A 20003-nucleotide genomic window follows, 5' to 3' on the forward strand; every position below is an offset into this window, starting at 1 on the left:
TCAGAATGAGAGTCCAAACAGCTGATAAAAACATCACAATTATCCACAAGTAATCCACACCATTCCAGTCCATCAATGAACATATTGAGAAGTGAAAAGCTGCACATTTAAGACACAAATCCACCATTAAGACTTCTTGACTTCATCACTTTTGGCCAAAATACGAGTCCATATTATTATGCATAGAGAAGCAATGGTCTGAAGTTAAAAACGTCCTACCTATTGAGTTGTTTCTTAAAAACAGCTTTTTATTTCACAAGACATTAATTGATGGACTGGAGTGGTGTGGATTATTGTGATGTTTTTATCAGCTGTTTGGACTCTCATTCTGACGGCACCCATTCACTGCAGAGGATCCATTGGTGAGCAAGTGATGTAATGCTCAATTTCTCCAAATCTGTTCTGACATCATCTTGGATGACCTGAAGGTGAGTACATTTTTTGCAAACTTTAATTTTTGGTTATTCCTTTAAATAAAATTCATCCCACAGCATTTATGTTCTGTGGTAATCAACAACATGTGATAGCTAAGCTTAGCTTATATTTAATATGCTGAGAATATGCTGATGTTGTTGTTTAAGCACAAACCAAGTATAACAGGCTTGTAACTCTGCCAGTGGCCTGTTTGGAAGGCTGTGATTGGCTGTTCCTGGATCAGCTCTCCATCAATGAATGGTCCCCATGTCTTTGAGCAAAACCATGCATTTGAACAGTCAATAGCAAATACTTAAACTAATAACAAAACATATTGTCATATCAAAGTCGGAATTGACCCTTTTTTTTCTCCTTTTTTTTTTAGAAATAGCCTTTGTGCACAGCCAGCCTTGTACTCTTCTAGGTTCAAAAAACTGTCGTCCATAAAATACGTTGCACAAATTCGAACATCTGGGTTGTGCTGTTCTGTTGTAAATAAATCTTAACCAATGATTCCTAATTGCGTCTACTTCCGGAAGGCCAAATAAACTGCTTTTGCTTTCGCACTGAAATACACACTGTCTCCCTGACATGGCTGCTTCAACACTACTACTGTTCCTGAAACCAGGCCTTCTTTCTTTGCGTGAACATTTGGGGGCATTATGCTAATATTTCCACATAGTGATGTAGATATGTGGGGGCGTGTTAGAACGAGCCGTTTTAGGTAGGTGTGGCTGACTCTTAACTTTTATAAAGAATATCTCTTTGGATTTGAGACTTTAGTCTTTGCAACTTTACAGATCTTCTTTATGCACCAAGAGCTTGTAACACTCCAAAGAGAAAGGAAAATATTAAATCGCATCATATGACCACTTTAAGACTTCTTGACTTTATCCCTTTTGGCCAAAATACGAGTCCATATTATTATGCATAGAGAAGCAATGGTCTGGAGTTAAAAACGTCCTAACTATTGAGTTGTTTCTTAAAAACAGCTTTTTATTTCACAAGACATTAATTGATGGACTGGAGTGGTGTGGATTATTGTGATGTTTTTATCAGCTGTTTGGACTCTCATTCTGACGGCACCCATTCACTGCAGAGGATCCATTGGTGAGCAAGTGATGTAATGCTCAATTTCTCCAAATCTGTTCTGACATCATCTTGGATGACCTTAAGGTGAGTACATTTTTTGCAAACTTTCATTTTTGGTTATTCCTTTAAATAAAATTCATCCCACAGCATTTATGTTCTGTGGTAATCAACAACATGTGATAGCTAAGCTTAGCTTATATTTAATATGCTGAGAATATGCTGATGTTGTTGTTTAAGCACAGACCAAGTATAACAGGCTTGTAACTCTGCCAGTGGCCTGTTTGGAAGGCTGTGATTGGCTGTTCCTGGATCAGCTCTCCATCAATGAATGGTCCCCATGTCTCAAAGACCTCCAGGAAACGGAAGGGGTTGATGATCTTAGAACCTTCAAAAGCACAGAATTAGGGTATTGTCTGATATATGTGTTTATTGCCAGCTGCATCATTCTGCAGTCAGAAATTGTATTAATTGTTTACTAAATTATATATTTGGCTGTCGTCCCAGATAACCATATATCACTCTGTATGCTTCTTTGTTCACGTAATAAAATAATTAATCATTTTTATCATTCATCATATGTATTAATTTTATTAATTTATTTTTATAAATTTTTAGTAGTAATTTTTAGTTTGTAGTAAGGTTATGCTTTTGGCATTTTTATTCATATTTTTTATATTTCTCTTTAGCTTGAATTTACTTTTATTTCAAATCATTTGAGTATTATTGAGATACTATAGTTTTTGGTAATATTTTTAATTTGTTTTTATTTTTATTATTTTTACATTTTTATTTAGTCAAAATTTAAGTTAGTAAATTTGTTGTGTTTTTGTCATTTTTATTATTTTAAATATGTCTGTAGTTTTTAACAAATTTTTATTTTAGTTAATCTAGTACATCAAGTATTTATTAATTTCCATATAATATTTAAATTGTATTTTACTTACAATTAGAATTAATTGATTTATTTCAATTAATGATTTTTTAAAAAGATTTATTTATCAATAACACTGATGTGAGTATGTACCTGATTTAACCTGGGCGTTGAGCACGTCATGTGAGCTGAGAGAGCGCAGACAGGGCAGATCAAATGCTGAGCAATTAGTCAATTTAGCAAAATCCCAACCCAGTTTCATCGCATCCCATCTACAAAATAATAAGCACCATCAGCAGCTTCATCATGCTTTCTCTGTTGTTCTATAGGCTAAGGCTCTGTTCCAAAACATAGTGAACTGAAAGGCTTTATGCCATAGATGTGCAACCAGTGCAAATGGTAAGCAGAATTACACAAGATACCTTGTCTTGCCGAGATTCTAAAAAAGTGCATTATACTTATTCTTCAGAGAGAAGGCAATCCCAGAATGCACTGCACCAAGGCATAATCCAAGATGGCGGTCCAGCAGGTGAGGTGAAAATTTTAAAAACGTATTAAAATAGTTCAGTTGAATCAAAATGAATTATTTTACCTTATATTCGTATGTGTTCAATGTTTATTAGCAAAATGTTAAAGGGGTCATATGATGTTGCTAAAAAGAACATTATTTTGTGTATTTGGTGTAATGAAATGTGTTTATGCAGTTTAAGGTTAAAAAAACACATTATTTTCCACATACTGTACATTATTGTTTCTCCTCTATGCCCCGTCTTTCTGAAGCGTGTCGATTTTGACAAAGCTCATCGGTCTGAAAAGCGAGGTGTGCTGTGATTGGCCAGCTATCCAGAGCGTTGTGATTGGCCGAATACCTCAAGTGTGTGACGGAAATGTTATGCCCCTTACCATACTGTGATGCCCTGTCCGGCCGGAGCGATGAGACAAAAACATTAAAACCCATTATAAACGAGGCATTTGTTGCATCCAGTGGGAACATAATTACGGATTATTTTTATACTGTCTTTTTACGCGTTGCATTGCATCGCGCCTCGTAAACATAAAACCATGTCTGCATTTGTAATCAATGCAGATGACAAACAACAAACGCTACTCTACACTGTTCAAAATTTGCATTTGAGTCGTCAGTGGCAAATTCTTTAAATATAAAAAACGTACTTAACGGCGGCCGGCGGGCTTGCGGCAACCACGTGTGATGACCCCGGACTGGACTCCGCTTCGTCCACGGTGAAACCCGATCCGGCGATCCACAGCGCAAAGTTGATGTATTTCCTCAGCGACCAGCACAGATCAGCTCTATGCATGACGAATCAGATATCGTCCTCTTTTGGAAGACCAAACAAAGTAGTTTCGCTTTCACAACGAAACACACAGCGCCTTCACGACATGGCGGCGGAGGCAACAATACTACAGCGAGAATAAAAGTTACGCCTTCTTTCTTTGCGTGAACATTTGGGTGGTGTTATGCAAATCTTCCCACACAGTGATGTAGACATGTGGGGGCGTGTTAGAACGAGTCGTTTTAGGTAGGCGTGGCTGACTCTTAACTTTTTTAAAGAATATCTCTTTGGATTTGAGACTTTAGTCTTTGCAACTTTACAGATCTTCTTTATGCACCAAGAGCTTGCAACACCTTTCCTTAAGAAAGGAAAAATTTAAATCGCATCATATGACCCCTTTCATTTCAAATTTATTGGCTCCAGGCCACGAGGCAGCTGACCAGGTTTTGGGACAGAGCTTAAAGGGATAGTTCACCCAAAAATGAAAATTCTGTCATTAATTACTCACCCTCATGTCGGATATGGGTTTGGAACGACATGTTCATCTTTTGAACACAAATTAAGATATTTATCGCATGCATTGTGGTACTCTCCTGGTAATGGAGGTAGAGGGTGACTGGGGGGGAGAAGAATTGTTGAATAATGTCGTTATCTTCGTTTTTTGCCCACAAAAAAGTATTCACGTAGCTTCGAAAAATTACAGTTGAACCACTGATGTCACATGGACTATTTTGTCGATGTTCTTTGTACCTTTCTGTGCCTTTATCGTGGTAGGACCCTTGCTGTCTGTGGAGGGTCATAAAGCTCTCGGATTTCATAAAAAATATCTTAATTTGTGTTCCAAAGATATGGGTTTGGAACGACATGAGGGTGAGTAATTAATGACAGACTTTTTGGGTGAACTAACTGTTTTATATGTGTTTTACCTGGTTTTCAGTGGCAAAGAGAATGGTAAACTCTGTATGGCTGCATGTCTAAACAAATACTCGCTGCTCTGCATCATCAGATGAAGACACACTGATTGGGCTCCAGCGCTCTCGCTAAACAGAGTAACCTACACACACAGATATAATATACTGTAATTAGATGTCCACACTGTCGTCATTCATCCACCCCCGTGTTCCCTGATACCTTATTTGGGTCTCCTCCAAAAGCTGCAATGTTTTCTTGGACCCAGCGCAGTGCTGCCTGCTGGTCTAGAATCCCATAATTCCCCACTGCAGAGCTCTCGGGATCTTTGCCTGTGACTAAGAAGCCAAACGCACCTAAAAATTTACCAGAACATCTTAGGAAGTGGCTCAGTCAGATGTCATCGTGTACGCCAATATGGAAAATGAGTTTGACTAACCAAGACGATACTCCATGTTTACAACTACTGTGTTGCTATAGTTACTGATGAAGCGGCCATCATATAGAGGTTTGGAGGCGGAGCCAGCGATGAAGTCACCACCGTGAATCCACACCATCACAGGCAGGGCTGTTACTATCGGCAACGACAGGTTGACGCTCACAGGAACAAAGACGTTTAGATACAGGCAGTCCTCGCTAACCTGTACAAATGCAGACATTCACATTCACTGTATGGTTGCTAGGGTGTTGCTATGTAATTGCTAAAGTGTGCTGAGTCTTTGTTTGCAATGTGGTTACTATGGCATTGCAGTGTGGTTGTCAGCGTGTTGCTATGTGGCTGCTAAAATGTTTGGAGTGTTTTTTTTTCTTATTGCTATGTGGTTGTTAGGGTGTTGCTATGCAGAGTCTGAGTCTTTCTTAGCATGGTCTAACGTGGTTGCTATGTCATTTCTAGGTGGTTGCCAACAGTGCCAAGGCATTGCTATTTGGTTGCTAAAGTGGTCTGAGCATTTTTAGTATGTTGAAGTGTGGTTTCTAGAGGGTTGCCAGGGCGTTGCTATGTGGTTGCTTAATTCTGTGTTAACACTAAAGTGTTTCTTAGTGTGTTGCTCTGTAATTGTTAAAGTGTTGCTATGCAGTTGCTGACATGATCTGAGGGTTTTTTAGCATGTTTCAGTGTGATTCCTAGAATGTTGCTAGGTGGTTGCCAGGGATTTACTATGTAGTTACTGGAGTGTTCTGAGTGTTTCTTACTGTGTTGCTATGTGGTATCTATATTGTTGCTAGGTGGTTGCCAGGGTGTTACTATGTGGTTGCTGGAGTGTTCTTAGTGTGTTGCTATGTGGTTCCTAGAATGTTGCTAGGTAGTTGTGTTGCTAGGTAGGTTGGACGTTACTTAGGAGGTTGATAAAGTGTTATGAGTGTTTGTTGGTGTGTTGCTATGGTATTTTCTGAAGGTTTTTTAGTGTGTTGCTATGTGGTTTCTTGAGTATTGCTAGGTGCTTGCCAGGGTGTTGCTATGTGGTTGCTGGAATGTGTTCTGGGTGTTCCTTGGTGTGTTGCTATGTGGTTTTTAGAGTGTTGCTTGGTGGTTTCCAGGACGTTGCTAGGAGGATGATAAAGTGTTCTGAGTCTTTCTTTGCATGTTGCTCTGTGTTGTAGACATGTATTTAGTGTTTCTTTGTGTGCTGCTATGTGGTGTCTATATTGTTGCTAGATGGTTGCCAGGGCATTGCTTGGTAGTCTTTCTTAGCACATTGTGATTTGTGATATGGTTACTAGGGCATTGCTAGATAATTACTAGGTGGTTACTAACAGGCCCAAGTCAACACAGCCCATATTTGGGTTCCTATACAGTATATGTCCATATAGTACAAATGACAGGGCAAATTACATTATTAAGATTAATAGTTTTGAAAAACCTCTAACTTTAAAAATGAGAACCTGTAACACTGAATTTTTTTATTGTTGCCCAAGCCTTCAGGACAATAAATATATGAATGTAATACATACTATAATTATCTAAATGCACTGTTGTGCACAAATGTGAGTGTTTCATACCTTAGGATGACACATCCGAGAGAACTCACCAGCACACACCTGCATGCAAGCAGGACGGGGAAATGTGGCATCATACGTGTACGTCCAAGGTGACACGGATGAAGGAGGAGCCCAGCGTTTGTCCCCCACAGGAGGGTCTGCATATGGAATCCCATAAAACACATTAGCTTTATCCAGAGTACGGCCACGAACTCGCCCGAGATGCGTGACGACCACTGGATCTCCACTAGAGGTATCTTCCAAGCCATCAGAGGTGTTATCCAGTGAATTAATTATGCATTCACCATCACATCCCACCTTATTCAACTTCTCATCCATCTCAGGCTCCTTGTGTACAATATTTTTACCTTCACCATTAATTTGATCACATTCAGTTCTGGTTGATATGGAATCAGCTACTGAATGCATATCAGTCGATTCAGCCACAGTGATTCTTGAAAATTCATCAGCACTAGCATAAAACTCTAGACTCTTAAACGGGTTTAAAGCGGGTTCATCTAGAAAAACATCATCCAAGCTCTCATGTGTTTCTTTATGTTCAGTATTTGGGATGTTGAAAATCATAATCTGAGTCCCAGTTTGTTGAGTTTCACTTTTCAGTCTTCCACTCACAATTGGCATCATTGAATGTAGCGTGACTACAATCAATGTAGTGCCAAACAACACCATGATGGCTTTTCAAACCTCCGAGTCAATCAGAATAGAATTAGTTAGTTCCACTTACTTCAACAGGAGAACCTCAGCTGCCTAGATCCACAAACAGATGCTTGCTAAAAGTTTTATGCTGTAAAATCCCGTTACCACCTTCCCGTATCAGTCATTTATTTGCAGTCAGCAAACAGTGAGTGTAAGAGTGTAGAGGAATCCGACTCTGGCTTGTGCGCCTGTTGACTTTCGCGTGACATCAATGAGACTGGCCTGCATTCACAAACATTTCTCTCTCACACACTCGTTCACAAGGCCGCTATTGTGAAACAAATCAGATTACTGGCAATGAGAGTTCAGGGTACTGCAGATGTACAGGTCAAACTGTAAACTAATGTTTTGTCTATTCATATACAACAGAATCACACTGAATTGATTATGAAAGCATGTAAGCAGTTTTATCATGTATTTACATTTATTTTGCCTCAGTTACCTGCTTTAACTTCTTCAGCTCAGTCAGCCTAGTACTACTGTTGTCAGTGTGCTTCTGTGTAGAGCTCACTCACAAAGGCACAGGAGACAAGAGTCCAAGGAAGGTAATCTTTAATCCTCAAACTAACCCAAACTAACTGGCAAGGATCAGAGGAGAAAAGAACTAATTAACAAGCTAGAAGCAGGGTTGGGGAGTAACTAGTTACATGTATCGGAATTACGTGATTTAATTACAAAAAATAATTAACAGTTTGTACAAAGGCGATGATTACAAAGGCAGGATTTTCTGAAAATATATTAAAAATGCCATTTCTACAGATATAAATACAACTCTTCTATGATATGATCAATATGTTTTAAAGTTCTGAAGTAAAATTCATTTTGAGTTTTAAAGTTTTTCATTAATAGGTTATTTTAAGCATTTAAAAAAAAAAGTGTTTTGGCATAATTAAGTCCAGTTTTTTTTAATTTAAATGCAGTAACCCCAAGAATCCTTTATGATATTCATGGCTCAAAAATTCATATTTATTTATTTATGTTGATGTGTACTCTAACATGTATTCAATGTGTCAGAAATATTTTATTGATTTTTACTTAATGAGTAAACATGGCCATCATTAAATGACTTAAATAATTTTTAAATAAAAAATTGTTTAAACACTTTTCAGACACCTATGAAACATTTTTATGATGTGTTTTTGCATAAGAACTTGACTTGTGCATTTTTAACGAGATTCCTAAAATATTTCTCAATTTCTTCATCTCTGACATCCTTATGTGTCATTAGCCCAGGTGTACAGACATCCTAAAATAATGACAAATTACTCATGCACTAATAGAGCACTGCTGATTGATTACTCAGAAACATAAACACACAACTACTTCAAAACATAATTCATAGCTCGTGACTCATAGCTGTTCTCACTAACGGCCTACAGTGTGCTATATGTACGCCCGTTTCCATGGCGACTGTAAAATCATCAGGAATGTGTCGTGACTACGTTGGTTATATGTGTGTGTGTGTGTGTGTGTGAGTGAAACACACAACAGCTGAATTCACAGGCACTGTACTGATGTGTATCTTCACTATCACGCAGTCATATTCACGCTTCATAATCCTGAGAGGTTGTAACACACTTTAGAAATGAGATTAAGTCTGGAGGCTAGAAAATCACACAGGAGACAAGCAGTAAGAGTATAAAATATCAACCCAAGTTTATTCAACTAGCACTTTTATGATGGCAATTCTTACAAGCAAAATGAAAATTCCAGTTTTCTAAATGCATTTACAGACCTACTGTGTATATGGAACTAAAATAAATGATTTACACACAGCAGAAAAGAAAACTATACATGTATATTTATAGACAGATTTCTTATTATTATTTCAGTGATTGCTAATTTAATATCCAACCATAATGAAATTATGGAGAGATGCAAATTTTAAGGTTCAAGTTTGAGACATTAGGGAACAGGTTCACAGGACGACATTAATGTGTTGCATAAAAGTGGAGTAGCCAGCAAACTCCTAGTAGACACGTTCCAAGATTAGTCAGCCAATAGGAAATACTGTAGGCTGAAGAGGGCGGGCCATAGCCCCACCCAGGGAACCAATCATATCCTGTAAAGAGACATCACAGCATATCTGAACAAGATGTAGTTTTGAAAGACGTCATACTGGGAAATGTATGCAAAATGGATATAAATATGGAAATGATAAATTAAGTCTAAAAAGATTAATCATGATTGTCTAAAAAGCTACTTGTGAAAAGTGCTATACAAATAAAATTAACTTACTAAACCTTACTAAATATCTAGATTAACTGGTTTATTCAAGTCAAATATATAACTTAATATGGCTTCATAAAACTGACTACACTGTAAAAAAATGATTAAAAGTAGATTATTGAAGTACGTTTTACAAGACAATACTATTTTTAATTGCACATTTAATTCAATGTTACTTACCATTTCTTTGTAATTAATTGTGAAATTTACTAGCAATTTCTAAATAAAAATAGTTTTTACACCATTTTTTTCAGTGTACATTAAATCATTATATTACACAAATACATAATTTTAAGAGTAAGAAAATAGTATTTTTAATGAAATAATAATATAAATATAAGATTAATAATAATATAAAAAATAATATTATTATTTAATACAGATGTTATGTTATATATATATATATTAGTGTGGAAAGATACATTGTGTGATTGTGTGAGTGAGTGTTATTGTGATATTTAATTGTGAAAGCTCTTACTACAGACGTTGTCTCGGCAGATCTCTGACCCACAACCGCTGCAGGCCACACCATATGGAGTAACACCATGAACGTGTCTATATATATATATATATATATATTAGTGTGGAAAGATACATTGTGTGATTGTGTGAGTGAGTGTTATTGTGATATTTAATTGTGAAAGCTCTTACTACAGACGTTGTCTCGGCAGATCTCTGACCCACAACCGCTGCAGGCCACACCATATGGAGTAACACCATGAACGTGTCCCCTGTAACAGAGCATGTTAGAATAACTTTACTAAACAAGAGGCAGACACAGTAATATTTTGACCTGCGCTGAACAATACTATATATTTGCAACTATAAATCGAGCAAAAACTATTTTACAGAGAGATTCATGGTCATAACCACCATAGATACAAAGTCAATGGGCCTCATTCACGAAACACGAACAGAACGAATTTTTGTGTAAAGCCGTTCTGACGTAAACATTCGAATTCATGAAAATGTTCGTATTTTCCAAATGTTAGTTGTTAGGAAAGCAATGTACATCTGCTCCCTGCCACGTGTAAATGGTGCGTAAAACGTTCTGTGTTCATTTAGGCAAACTGATGACACTGAATTTGATGCACTGCCATTATAATATTTTACAATGTCGTTGGGCCGGAATTATTATTATTTTTTCTTGTAGCTGAGAGTTGATTAACTGTTTAGCTTTGGGTAAAACCAGTTTTTATACAGTCTATGCGTAAAACGCAGCGCTTGTCACTGTCACGTTTTACCCAGCCGTCCAATCAATGGAGGAGGGGCGGGACAAATACTACACCGACCAATCATAGCCTACTACTTGTACAACAACTGAACAACAATAGAGAGGTTAATATATCTGGTTACTGCGTTTTTATGTTCAGTGATATTCTTCAAAATGAGATACTAGTAATACGTTACTGCCGTGGATATTTCAAATCATAGCAGCCAAAGGGTCTCTCAGCTAGAAAACGATATTTTCCTGATTTTGTATCCTGCATTTGGGTTAATATTGCTGGTTACTGCGTTTTTATGTTCAGTGATATTCTTCAAAATGAGATACTAGTAATACGTTACTGCCGTGGATATTTCAAATCATAGCAGCCAAAGGGTCTCTCAGCTAGAAAACGATATTTTCCTGATTTTGTATCCTGCATTTGTACTCTCAATTGTATGTACCCCTGGGCATTGATGGTGTATGTTCTTAGCAATGCAATAATAAAAAAAAACATCTACATCTCCAAAAAAAAAAACAGTCTATGAGAAAAACGCTGTGCCACCAAAGCGTTCTCCAGCACCACCAGCGGGCGGTTTTCAGAAGAGCGCCTGACAGTTTCTCAGCTGACTAAAAACGCTTTGGTGGACACACGTTATTGCATATTTATTGTTAGGCATATGGCCTATTAGTGTTTTTTTACTGGACCCAAACCTGAGAAAGTAGACCAGAATATTCCACTGCGTACCTGGACACGCAATTTGCGTAGCTGTAATTCATAGTCGGGGATTATGCTAATTGTGAATGAGCGTGCACGAATGTACGAATGGTTGGAATCCATTAACATACACATGTTTAACTATCAAATCTGATGTGTACGAAGTGTTTGTGAATTCGGAGGAGAGTTTTCGGGAAGGTCCGTTTTACGCGCAAATTACTCCGAATTTACTCCTTATATTTACGAATGTTTCATGAATGAGGCCCAATGTGTTCTCAATAATATGGTAAATATATACACTCTTAAATATAAGGGTTCTTTATTGGCATTGATAATTATATGAAGTCGCTTTAAAATGGTTCTTTATAGTGGAAAAACGTGCTTTAGATTATTCAAATGTTCGAAGAAAAAATGGCTCTTTAAAGTACTGTTTGCAGAAAGGTTCTTTAAGAAACCTAAAAGTATTTATTCTATGGCACTATACTGGTTTCTAAACAAAAACACACAAAAAATCGACATGATTTTTTCATTTCTTGATCCCCCTAGTTTTGAACATTTGGCTGCATTTTTGCAAATGTAAAGTCTAACTTACGTATCGCCATAGTTACACACGAAAATAGTGGATTCTGGGTGAGGGGAGAAGTTTTCAATTCCTTTAGAGCACACATTTACAGCACAGCCCAGCTTGAAGCTTGTAGACCACATTAACTGAAAAGTACAATACATGCACAAATACATGAGGTTGATAAACCTTTGATTTTCATTCTTGAAAAATATACACTGAACATACCTGTGCGTAGTGGCCGCACAAGTGTGAGCAGTTGTTATTTTTGAGTGAGTAAGCGCCTTCTTTGCTCCATCTGTGTATGGCGTTCTCCACTGAGAAGGCTGAAAACGGAGCCCCCAGCCAGATGTTCTCGCCCATCCACCCAAACAGTGGGTGCCCAAAATGTGCCAGCCCAGGGTGATGAGAGGCCTTGCAGTGTCTCGCTCGGTCTCTGGCACCTTTGGCCAATTCATTGTCCCAGGACTGTGAACAAACACACAAACAATACTCCATATATCAATTAAATTACAAAACATAGATATGATTTAAGATATAACGGACAGGATTAGATGAACAAGCGCCACTAAAACTTTACAACATTCTCACCAAAGATGATGACTATTTTAGTGTCCACACCAATGAAAAATAATGTCCTGTTTAATCTAAGCGTGCACTGCAGTTTTGTCCGATTTGTACCGATTTCAATTCTCAAGCTCTTAAAGCAGGATGGATTTTGATTGGCTGGCAATGTTTTTAGCGTTCATCTAAAGTGATTCCAATGAGTGATTCCAGTGTTACTCTTTGTGGTTTTTGTTATAGTTATGATGTGAATTGACCTATTCTCAAAGATTTAGAAGGATTATTAAAACTTTATTGTCCTTGGTGTGAACGGGCCAGAACATTTGATTCTGAAACACTTTACTTGTACAACTGGTTGTTCTGTGCTACAATATTTCACTTATTTCAACCAATTCAACCACAATCATTTGCTTACATATTACTAATAAGCTTATATTTGCAACATTAAAAGACACAGGTTATTAGATCAAATAAATAACACATTTAAAATGCTCACTGATGAAGAGATATCTGAAGATATCTTTCCAGAACCCTCTTGAGGCACCATCACAATCACAAAGACCCTTTGTTTTCTTTTCATTCTTCTACTATTACTAAAACAACAACAACAACAACAACAACAACAACCCAGATCAATACACACACAATAGGGAGCCTTTCCTTTCCACTCATACAAAAACATGTCTCCATTGCCATGGCAACCAGAATTATGGTTGTGCATATTTTTTATACTAAAAGCCAAACACTGAGACAAAAACAAAACGGCATGCTGTTAGTATAGCATAGATATATTACCATGAGCGTTTAAAATGTGGAACATGGAGACAAACACGTAAACACACAAATGTAGATGAACGTAAGTAATATGAGCAAATGCGTGAATGATTATGAACACACAAATACTGTCAGGAATGATTCATCTAAAAGGAAATATCAAATACCTGAACACCTGTCTTACCATTGAGCGCGCGCTGGCCGCAGGTGGAGCGGTGCGCGAGCGCTGCGTGTTATGCGCCAGCACACACCTGCGGATGAACTCGGGCTCCGTTATTCCCGGTAAGAGCGCCAGAACGCCGCCGGAGCCGTACAGAAGCACCGATATCCGCAAGAGGAGACCGCCGAGAGAGTCCATGGCAGGAGACTGTCCTGAGCCGCGCTGCTACTTCGCTCTGGATAAATGAGTCAATGGAGCATCACTGCAGGAGACGCGCTGACCTGTGAGTCATGGTGCCGTGGATTTGCCCACTCTCTATCTCTCCCTCTCTGTCTGTCTGTCTGTCTGTCTTGGTACAGGGGCTTTTTAAAGGACTGAAACGCAACCGCCCACCATGTCACGAAAAAATAAGACGCGCGTGGCTCTTTGTCTTCATCCCTCGGATGAGCAAATGCGTGAATGATTATGAACACACAAATACTGTCAGGAATGATTCATCTAAAAGGAAACATCAAATACCTGAACACCTGTCTTACCATTGAGCGCGCGCTGGCCGCAGGTGGAGCGGTGCGCGAGCGCTGCGTGTTATGCGCCAGCACACACCTGCGGATGAACTCGGGCTCCGTTATTCCCGGTAAGAGCGCCAGAACGCCGCCGGAGCCGTACAGAAGCACCGATATCCGCAAGAGGAGACCGCCGAGAGAGTCCATGGCAGGAGACTGTCCTGAGCCGCGCTGCTACTTCGCTCTGGATAAATGAGTCAATGGAGCATCACTGCAGGAGACGCGCTGACCTGTGAGTCATGGTGCCGTGGATTTGCCCACTCTCTATCTCTCCCTCTCTGTCTGTCTGTCTGTCTGTCTTGGTACAGGGGCTTTTTAAAGGACTGAAACGCAACCGCCCACCATGTCACGAAAAAATAAGACGCGCGTGGCTCTTTGTCTTCATCCCTCGCGCACGAGTTCTCGCGTGCGCACACGCTTGTCCAAATGTAAAATAAAGCGTGAGACAAAAATGGCCATTTTGCCAAATTTAGCCCGTTCATATTTAGAATGTCTATTTAAAAAATGCATTTATAATTATTTTTGTCCGCTAAATATATTAAAGTTACTTTATTGTAGATTTAGCCGAACGTATTAAATGTTTTAATGAAAATTATTTAAATTCAGTAGAATAATAATGCTTGCTCTCAAGGAATATTGCCTTTAATCATAGATTTATTTTGTAATAATTATTTTATTTGAATATGCTGCTCTTTTATTTAGCCCTTTATTCTTTTATTCAAGATTTTTTTGTTTATTTCTTTTTTGAAAACATTTAGGTCTTTTTTTATTTAGGCCTACTCTAAATCTGCACATTTGTATACATTTGCGTAATTGCATAAAAAAATGTGGGTCCTCGTAGCATTTTTTATTTTACTACATATTTGTCTGTATTTTGCCTACCTAATTATTTCTCATTCATTATCATAGTCTTCATTAACGCATTAACAGGGTATTTGTGCAGGACGTTTCAGACTACATTACCCACAATCCTTTCATGAGCTCAGTCACGTGTGTTGGGTTTAACATCACCACAGCAACGGGAGCGCGGAAGTGAAACCTGTTAATTTGAACAACCATTTGCACAACTATTTACATAAATAGTGCACAGCACCACTTATAATGAAAGCAAACGTGAAATCTTCACCTTTACAAAAAAGTGTGCTGCAGGTAAGTGCGTAAATGCCTGTAATGGCTTTTTAAAACGAACAGGTGTTACGTGTGTTAATTATTCTGTCAGTTTACATGTATATTTATATCAAAAGCCAACGATAAGTGGAGCAGACCGCGGGCCGAGGCCAGCAGGGTAAGTTTAGAGAATTAAGAAAAGCTTACAAACACATATAATAATTAGTTGTTCATTAATTATTTATGCAAGTTACTTAATAATTAAATATCTCACAGAGTTCCAGCGTTAAAGTTAGAGACCCTGCAAGACACGGAGGAGGAGGTGGGATAACAAGACATGATGCTGTGTAGTTTATTAACTTGATTATGAATCCTAGTGGATTTAATGTTACTGTACATGTCATTTTGAACAGCATTTCCCCATAATGCCGAAGGATGCTGCTGGCAAGATTGTCCCAGGAGATCTGACAGGGCTCTCCATGAGCTGGGGCTCTCCAGCCTCCACACAATCAAAGCAGGTGCTCATTTAAAATGATCTTAAATCACCTAAAAATGCAATTCTGTCATAATATACTCTTTTTTCCCCTGTGGAACAAATAAAAATGATTTTGAAGTACTGCTATTTTTCTTCAGCGCAATTACAATGAACGAGGCTTTTAGGCTTCAAAGCTTACAGTCTGTTCCTCACATAAAGCATGTTTCTAAAACATGTTTTCCCCCCACATAATACATCTTTATATCTGCTGTATAGCAGTGTATTTTAGTATAACTGAGATACTATTACAGTTTTTATGAATATTTTTAATAATTTTTTATTTAGTATACAGTAAACAATATATAATTCTTATACGTATAGTTTTTATACTATACGTATATGTTTTTATTTATCTATTTTTAAATATGTCTATTTAGTTTGTATAATTTTTTATTTCAGTTTTAGTGTGTTATTTTATAGTACAAGTTAAACTAAATGAAATAATGCCAGGCTGATTTTTTATTTTTATTTTATTTTATTTCAAGTAACATTTTTTATGGTTTTAGTTACCTATAATAACCCTGCTGTATATAACTACAACTGTATGTAACTTCAGTGTTTAGGTTAATTCTTGTGCTTTTCCCTCCCAGTGTTTTGAGACCGAGATGAAGGGCTCAATTAAAAATCAGGTGTCTGCTGTGGATAATGGAGAATCACTACAGCTGAGCTACAGAGTCCAGACACCGAGAAGTCCACTGTCTAGTCACAAACCCAACCTAGATTCATCCCACTTCGCTTGTAAAATCACAGCACAACCCAACTACAACCAGTCCAACACTGTACGACCAAACAGCAAGATGAGGGATGCGGTGAGTTCTGCTAACTTTAGCATTGAAATAAGCACAGAGGTCAGGATAGATCATTTTCACTTTATAAGTAAATGATATACAACACCCTGACATCACTGAAACACTTTCTGAAATGTATAGTTATTTAATGTTGACAAAAACAATAGTAAATGTACTAGAAATTAATCCTACCTGTCACTCCACAATGAATGTCATTGAAAACATGTTGAATGCTAGTGATTTATTTTATTTCGATTTTTTATTTCCACACAAAAGCAATTTGTTTTAATGTATTTTATTTGATTATTTATTATTTTTAATTTTATTTATTTCCAGAATTATTTTTATTTTATTATATCAATACATTTATCATGTTCCTTCACAAAAGCAATTTATAACCATTTTTATTTTATTTATTTTTATATATTTTGCACACACATTATTATGTTTCCACACAAAAGTAGTTACTCGGGCAATTATGACATTACTCTGTTGACCTCTGTTCAGGCCAAACATCCTCTGCTACATGTTTTTGACCAGAGTTTGTTGTCTCCCCCTGGAGGAGGGTGTTTGTTATGCTCCAGAAGTCCTATGTGAGCACATAATGTGATTGGATGATATATTTATGTGTTTGTGAGTAGGAGGAGCTTACCGAGGACAGGAAACTGCAAGCAGTAATTGAGCAGGTTATGGTGGATCAGCTGTCGAGGTCAGTATCTCTCATTCTCTCTCTCTCTCTGTTCCATTTTTGTTCTCAGTTTGTGATGAGTAATAACATCGTGAGGTTTCTCTGATGCTGACGCAGGGCTGTCATTAGCGATCCGGAACAGAATGCTGTGTCTGTCAGTCCCACGAGTGTCCCACCACGCTACAGGAGAACTCTTCACCACACTAAGTAAAACCCACACACATACATGACTCAGATACTAAACGCTCTCTTTCTCCCTTTCTGTCTCATACGCATGGATTTGGAGAAGGTCACAGTGGTTACGTCCCCATTTTCATTTTGATATTTTTGTACTTTTATGCATAATAGATGTATTTGCAAAGGAAAGCACCACTATTATTATTGCTCACACTGATTCAAACAAACTACTAATCTTAAACTTTGGCAGCCACATATCTGCATGCAAAAAATCACTCTGGACACCTTCACAACCACATAGCAACGCCTTTGCAACTACCCACAAGCACTCAATAATCGTGATGGCCAGTTTTGCAAGAACCACTCACATTATCTTTAGAAAATATAATAGCATAAAAGTAAAGTTCTCCGTTAGAATCCTGGAATTGTGTTGTCCAACATAGGGAAGAATATACATTTCTAATATAATGTCAGTTTACATATTGATTTTACTATTTCAGATAAAAGCATCTGCTAAATCAATGTTTCCTAAACTTTGGGGATTTGAGAGGGAACTACAGGGGGTTCAAGAGTTAATGAAAGGCTAATAATTAATTAAAATGTAAAATTATGTGTTTCAAATAAATAATAATTTTAAATGAAAACCAATCAAAATAAAACATTTACTAAAAGATAAAAGATTTTTATTTGTTTACCTGTATTTCAGGGACCATTAATTGACATCAGAAAACTGTGAACATGCAAATGTGTTGATAAATTATTGAAATATTAACTTAAAACTATTTATTTTGAGTATTTCAGGTATTTTAAGTATTTGGGGTATTTCTAAGTAAATATTTTAGGTCAAAAGGGTTCAGCTGACAAAAAAAGTTTTAGAACTATCTGTTGAAAGAGAAAGAAAGAAAGAAAGAAAAAAAGAAAGAAAGTACATGTTTAAAGCAGTGGTTTTGAACCTCAGTTTTACAATTTAAAAAAAAATTACAGACTCATTCGACATCATTTTCACTGGTCCTGTCTTGATCCACCAGTAGATAATTTTGCAAGGCTGCTGTTTGTTTGCACTTCATTGCAATTATCTGCTACTCGAAACTCTTAATTAAATATCAATAACTCATCTAAAAAAAAACATGTTACATTTACAGTAAGAAATTGAAAAAGAGGGTTTTTGTTGAACCCAAAGAACTATTCTAGTTAAATCAAGTTCAAATTTGTCACCACTGCACAAAAAAACACCCATTCACAAGCTTACATGTGACCCTGGAGCACAAAACCAGTCTTAAGTCGCTGGGGTATATTTGTAGCAATAGCCAAAAATACTTTGTATGGGTCAAAATGATAGGTTTTTCTTTTATGCCAAAAATCATTAGAATATTAAGTAAAGATCATGTTCCATGAAGATATTTTGTAAATTTTTTACTGTAAATATATCAAAACTTAATTTTTGATTAGTAATATGCATTGCTAAGAATTAATTTGGACAACTTTAAAGGCTATTTTCTCAATATTTAGATTTTTTTGCACCCTCAGATTCCAGATTTTCAAATAGTTGGATCTCGGCCAAATATTGTCCTATCCTAACAAACCATACAGCAATGGAAAGCTTATTTGTTCAGCTTTCAGATGATGTATACATCTCAATTTCGAAAAATTGACCCATATGGGTGGTTTTGTGGTCCAGGGTCACATATTTTGCTTTTGGTAAAACTGTGATTTGTGCTGTTTTAGGTTTTTCTTTTATGTCTACAGAGTAAAAACTCGGATGTCTTTAACAGAGAACGTCTTATCCGACAAGCTCTGCTTTCAAGCCAGGATTTTATCAAGGTAATCACAGCTACTTACTTACTTTTAACTTTTTTTTGTGTTTTTTGTAATTCATATGTGCTCGATATATAGGTGTGGACGTGAAGCGTGTCGAAAACTGATTGGCTTCTTTTTCACATGTGACCAAACACTGACCGTGTACGAGTACCGAAATTTTGGTAAAAACAGGTAAGGCTGAGTGCTTTGCATTTATACAAATACAACTCACACATACAGTGCCAACAAGGGTTTCTGCACCAAGTACTAAGTCATGTTTTGCTTGGGGATCAAATACTTATTTCACTCACTGAAATGCAAATCAATTTCTAACATTTATATAATGTGTTTTTTTCTGGATTTTTTTGGTTGATATTCTGTCTCTATCCGTTAAAATAAACCTACCATAAAAATGGCAGACCCTTCATTTCTTTGTAAGTGGGCAAACTTACAAAATCAGCAGGGGATCAAATAAATATTTCCCCCACTGTAGTTTTCCTCTATATTTAGGTGTCTGAAAAGCTAGTTGTTAATCAAAACTCTTTCAGATGGAATGCACTGCCCTTTATCACGCGTGGTGTGTATTTGAACAGAGGGAGGCCGTACTGCCTGCAAGACGTCTCACAGGTTCGACACATTCATCATCTGTCACACACAGACTAATATTAATTAATTAACACTCTGCCTACATCACCCAGGGTGCCGAGCTTCATTTCTGTACAGACGGCCCACACCTCCCCCAAAGTCTGAGACAGCAGCCGTGCCTGACCCTCAGAGTTACTGATGTGGATGACACAGCCAAGGGAGCCCTGCTGTATGTACCACTCACACACACACACACACACACACACACACACAC

At 37.4% G+C, this 20003-nt stretch overlaps 3 protein-coding genes across 4 annotated transcripts in view; 1 reads left to right on the forward strand and 2 right to left on the reverse strand.

Moving 5' to 3' along the window:
- The window catches only part of LOC107559644 (cAMP-regulated D2 protein), a 12913-nt gene extending 5130 nt beyond the window's left edge, over positions 1-7783 (reverse strand). Inside the window, exons 1-7 of the mRNA XM_016243547.1 lie at positions 7721-7783; positions 6583-7500; positions 5021-5222; positions 4804-4937; positions 4599-4726; positions 2531-2649; positions 1751-1891 (exon numbers count right to left, since the gene is read on the reverse strand). Of these exons, the coding sequence (XP_016099033.1) occupies positions 1751-1891; positions 2531-2649; positions 4599-4726; positions 4804-4937; positions 5021-5222; positions 6583-7251 (1393 nt within the window). The 5' untranslated portion in view covers positions 7252-7500; positions 7721-7783. The remainder of the gene's footprint in view (positions 1-1750; positions 1892-2530; positions 2650-4598; positions 4727-4803; positions 4938-5020; positions 5223-6582; positions 7501-7720) is intronic.
- A 1329-nt stretch (positions 7784-9112) lies between these two features.
- glipr1b (GLI pathogenesis-related 1b) lies at positions 9113-14444 on the reverse strand. 2 transcript variants are annotated; one of them, XM_016244181.1, is made up of 5 exons: positions 14026-14444; positions 12220-12459; positions 12022-12137; positions 10159-10238; positions 9113-9340 (listed from the first exon to the last, which is right to left on the reverse strand). In XM_016244181.1, exons 1-5 carry the CDS (start codon positions 14197-14199, stop codon positions 9210-9212), a joined length of 741 nt encoding a protein of 246 aa, XP_016099667.1. In that variant the 5' UTR covers positions 14200-14444; the 3' UTR covers positions 9113-9209. The 2 variants fall into 2 exon arrangements, with proteins under 2 accessions (XP_016099667.1, XP_016099657.1); XM_016244171.1 differs by lacking the exon at positions 14026-14444 and adding an exon at positions 13514-13915.
- A 625-nt stretch (positions 14445-15069) lies between these two features.
- caps2 (calcyphosine 2) overlaps positions 15070-20003 on the forward strand; it is a 9021-nt gene continuing 4087 nt past the window's right edge. The window contains exons 1-11 of the mRNA XM_016243567.1: positions 15070-15201; positions 15297-15337; positions 15436-15481; positions 15573-15677; positions 16285-16503; positions 17124-17191; positions 17288-17377; positions 19094-19168; positions 19241-19336; positions 19693-19771; positions 19843-19958. Coding sequence (XP_016099053.1) covers positions 15154-15201; positions 15297-15337; positions 15436-15481; positions 15573-15677; positions 16285-16503; positions 17124-17191; positions 17288-17377; positions 19094-19168; positions 19241-19336; positions 19693-19771; positions 19843-19958 — 983 coding nt within the window. The 5' untranslated portion in view covers positions 15070-15153. The remainder of the gene's footprint in view (positions 15202-15296; positions 15338-15435; positions 15482-15572; positions 15678-16284; positions 16504-17123; positions 17192-17287; positions 17378-19093; positions 19169-19240; positions 19337-19692; positions 19772-19842; positions 19959-20003) is intronic.

Source organism: Sinocyclocheilus grahami, unplaced genomic scaffold (genome assembly GCF_001515645.1).
Source record: "Sinocyclocheilus grahami isolate Dianchi unplaced genomic scaffold, SAMN03320097.WGS_v1.1 scaffold22.1, whole genome shotgun sequence".
Lineage (NCBI taxonomy): Eukaryota > Metazoa > Chordata > Actinopteri > Cypriniformes > Cyprinidae > Sinocyclocheilus > Sinocyclocheilus grahami.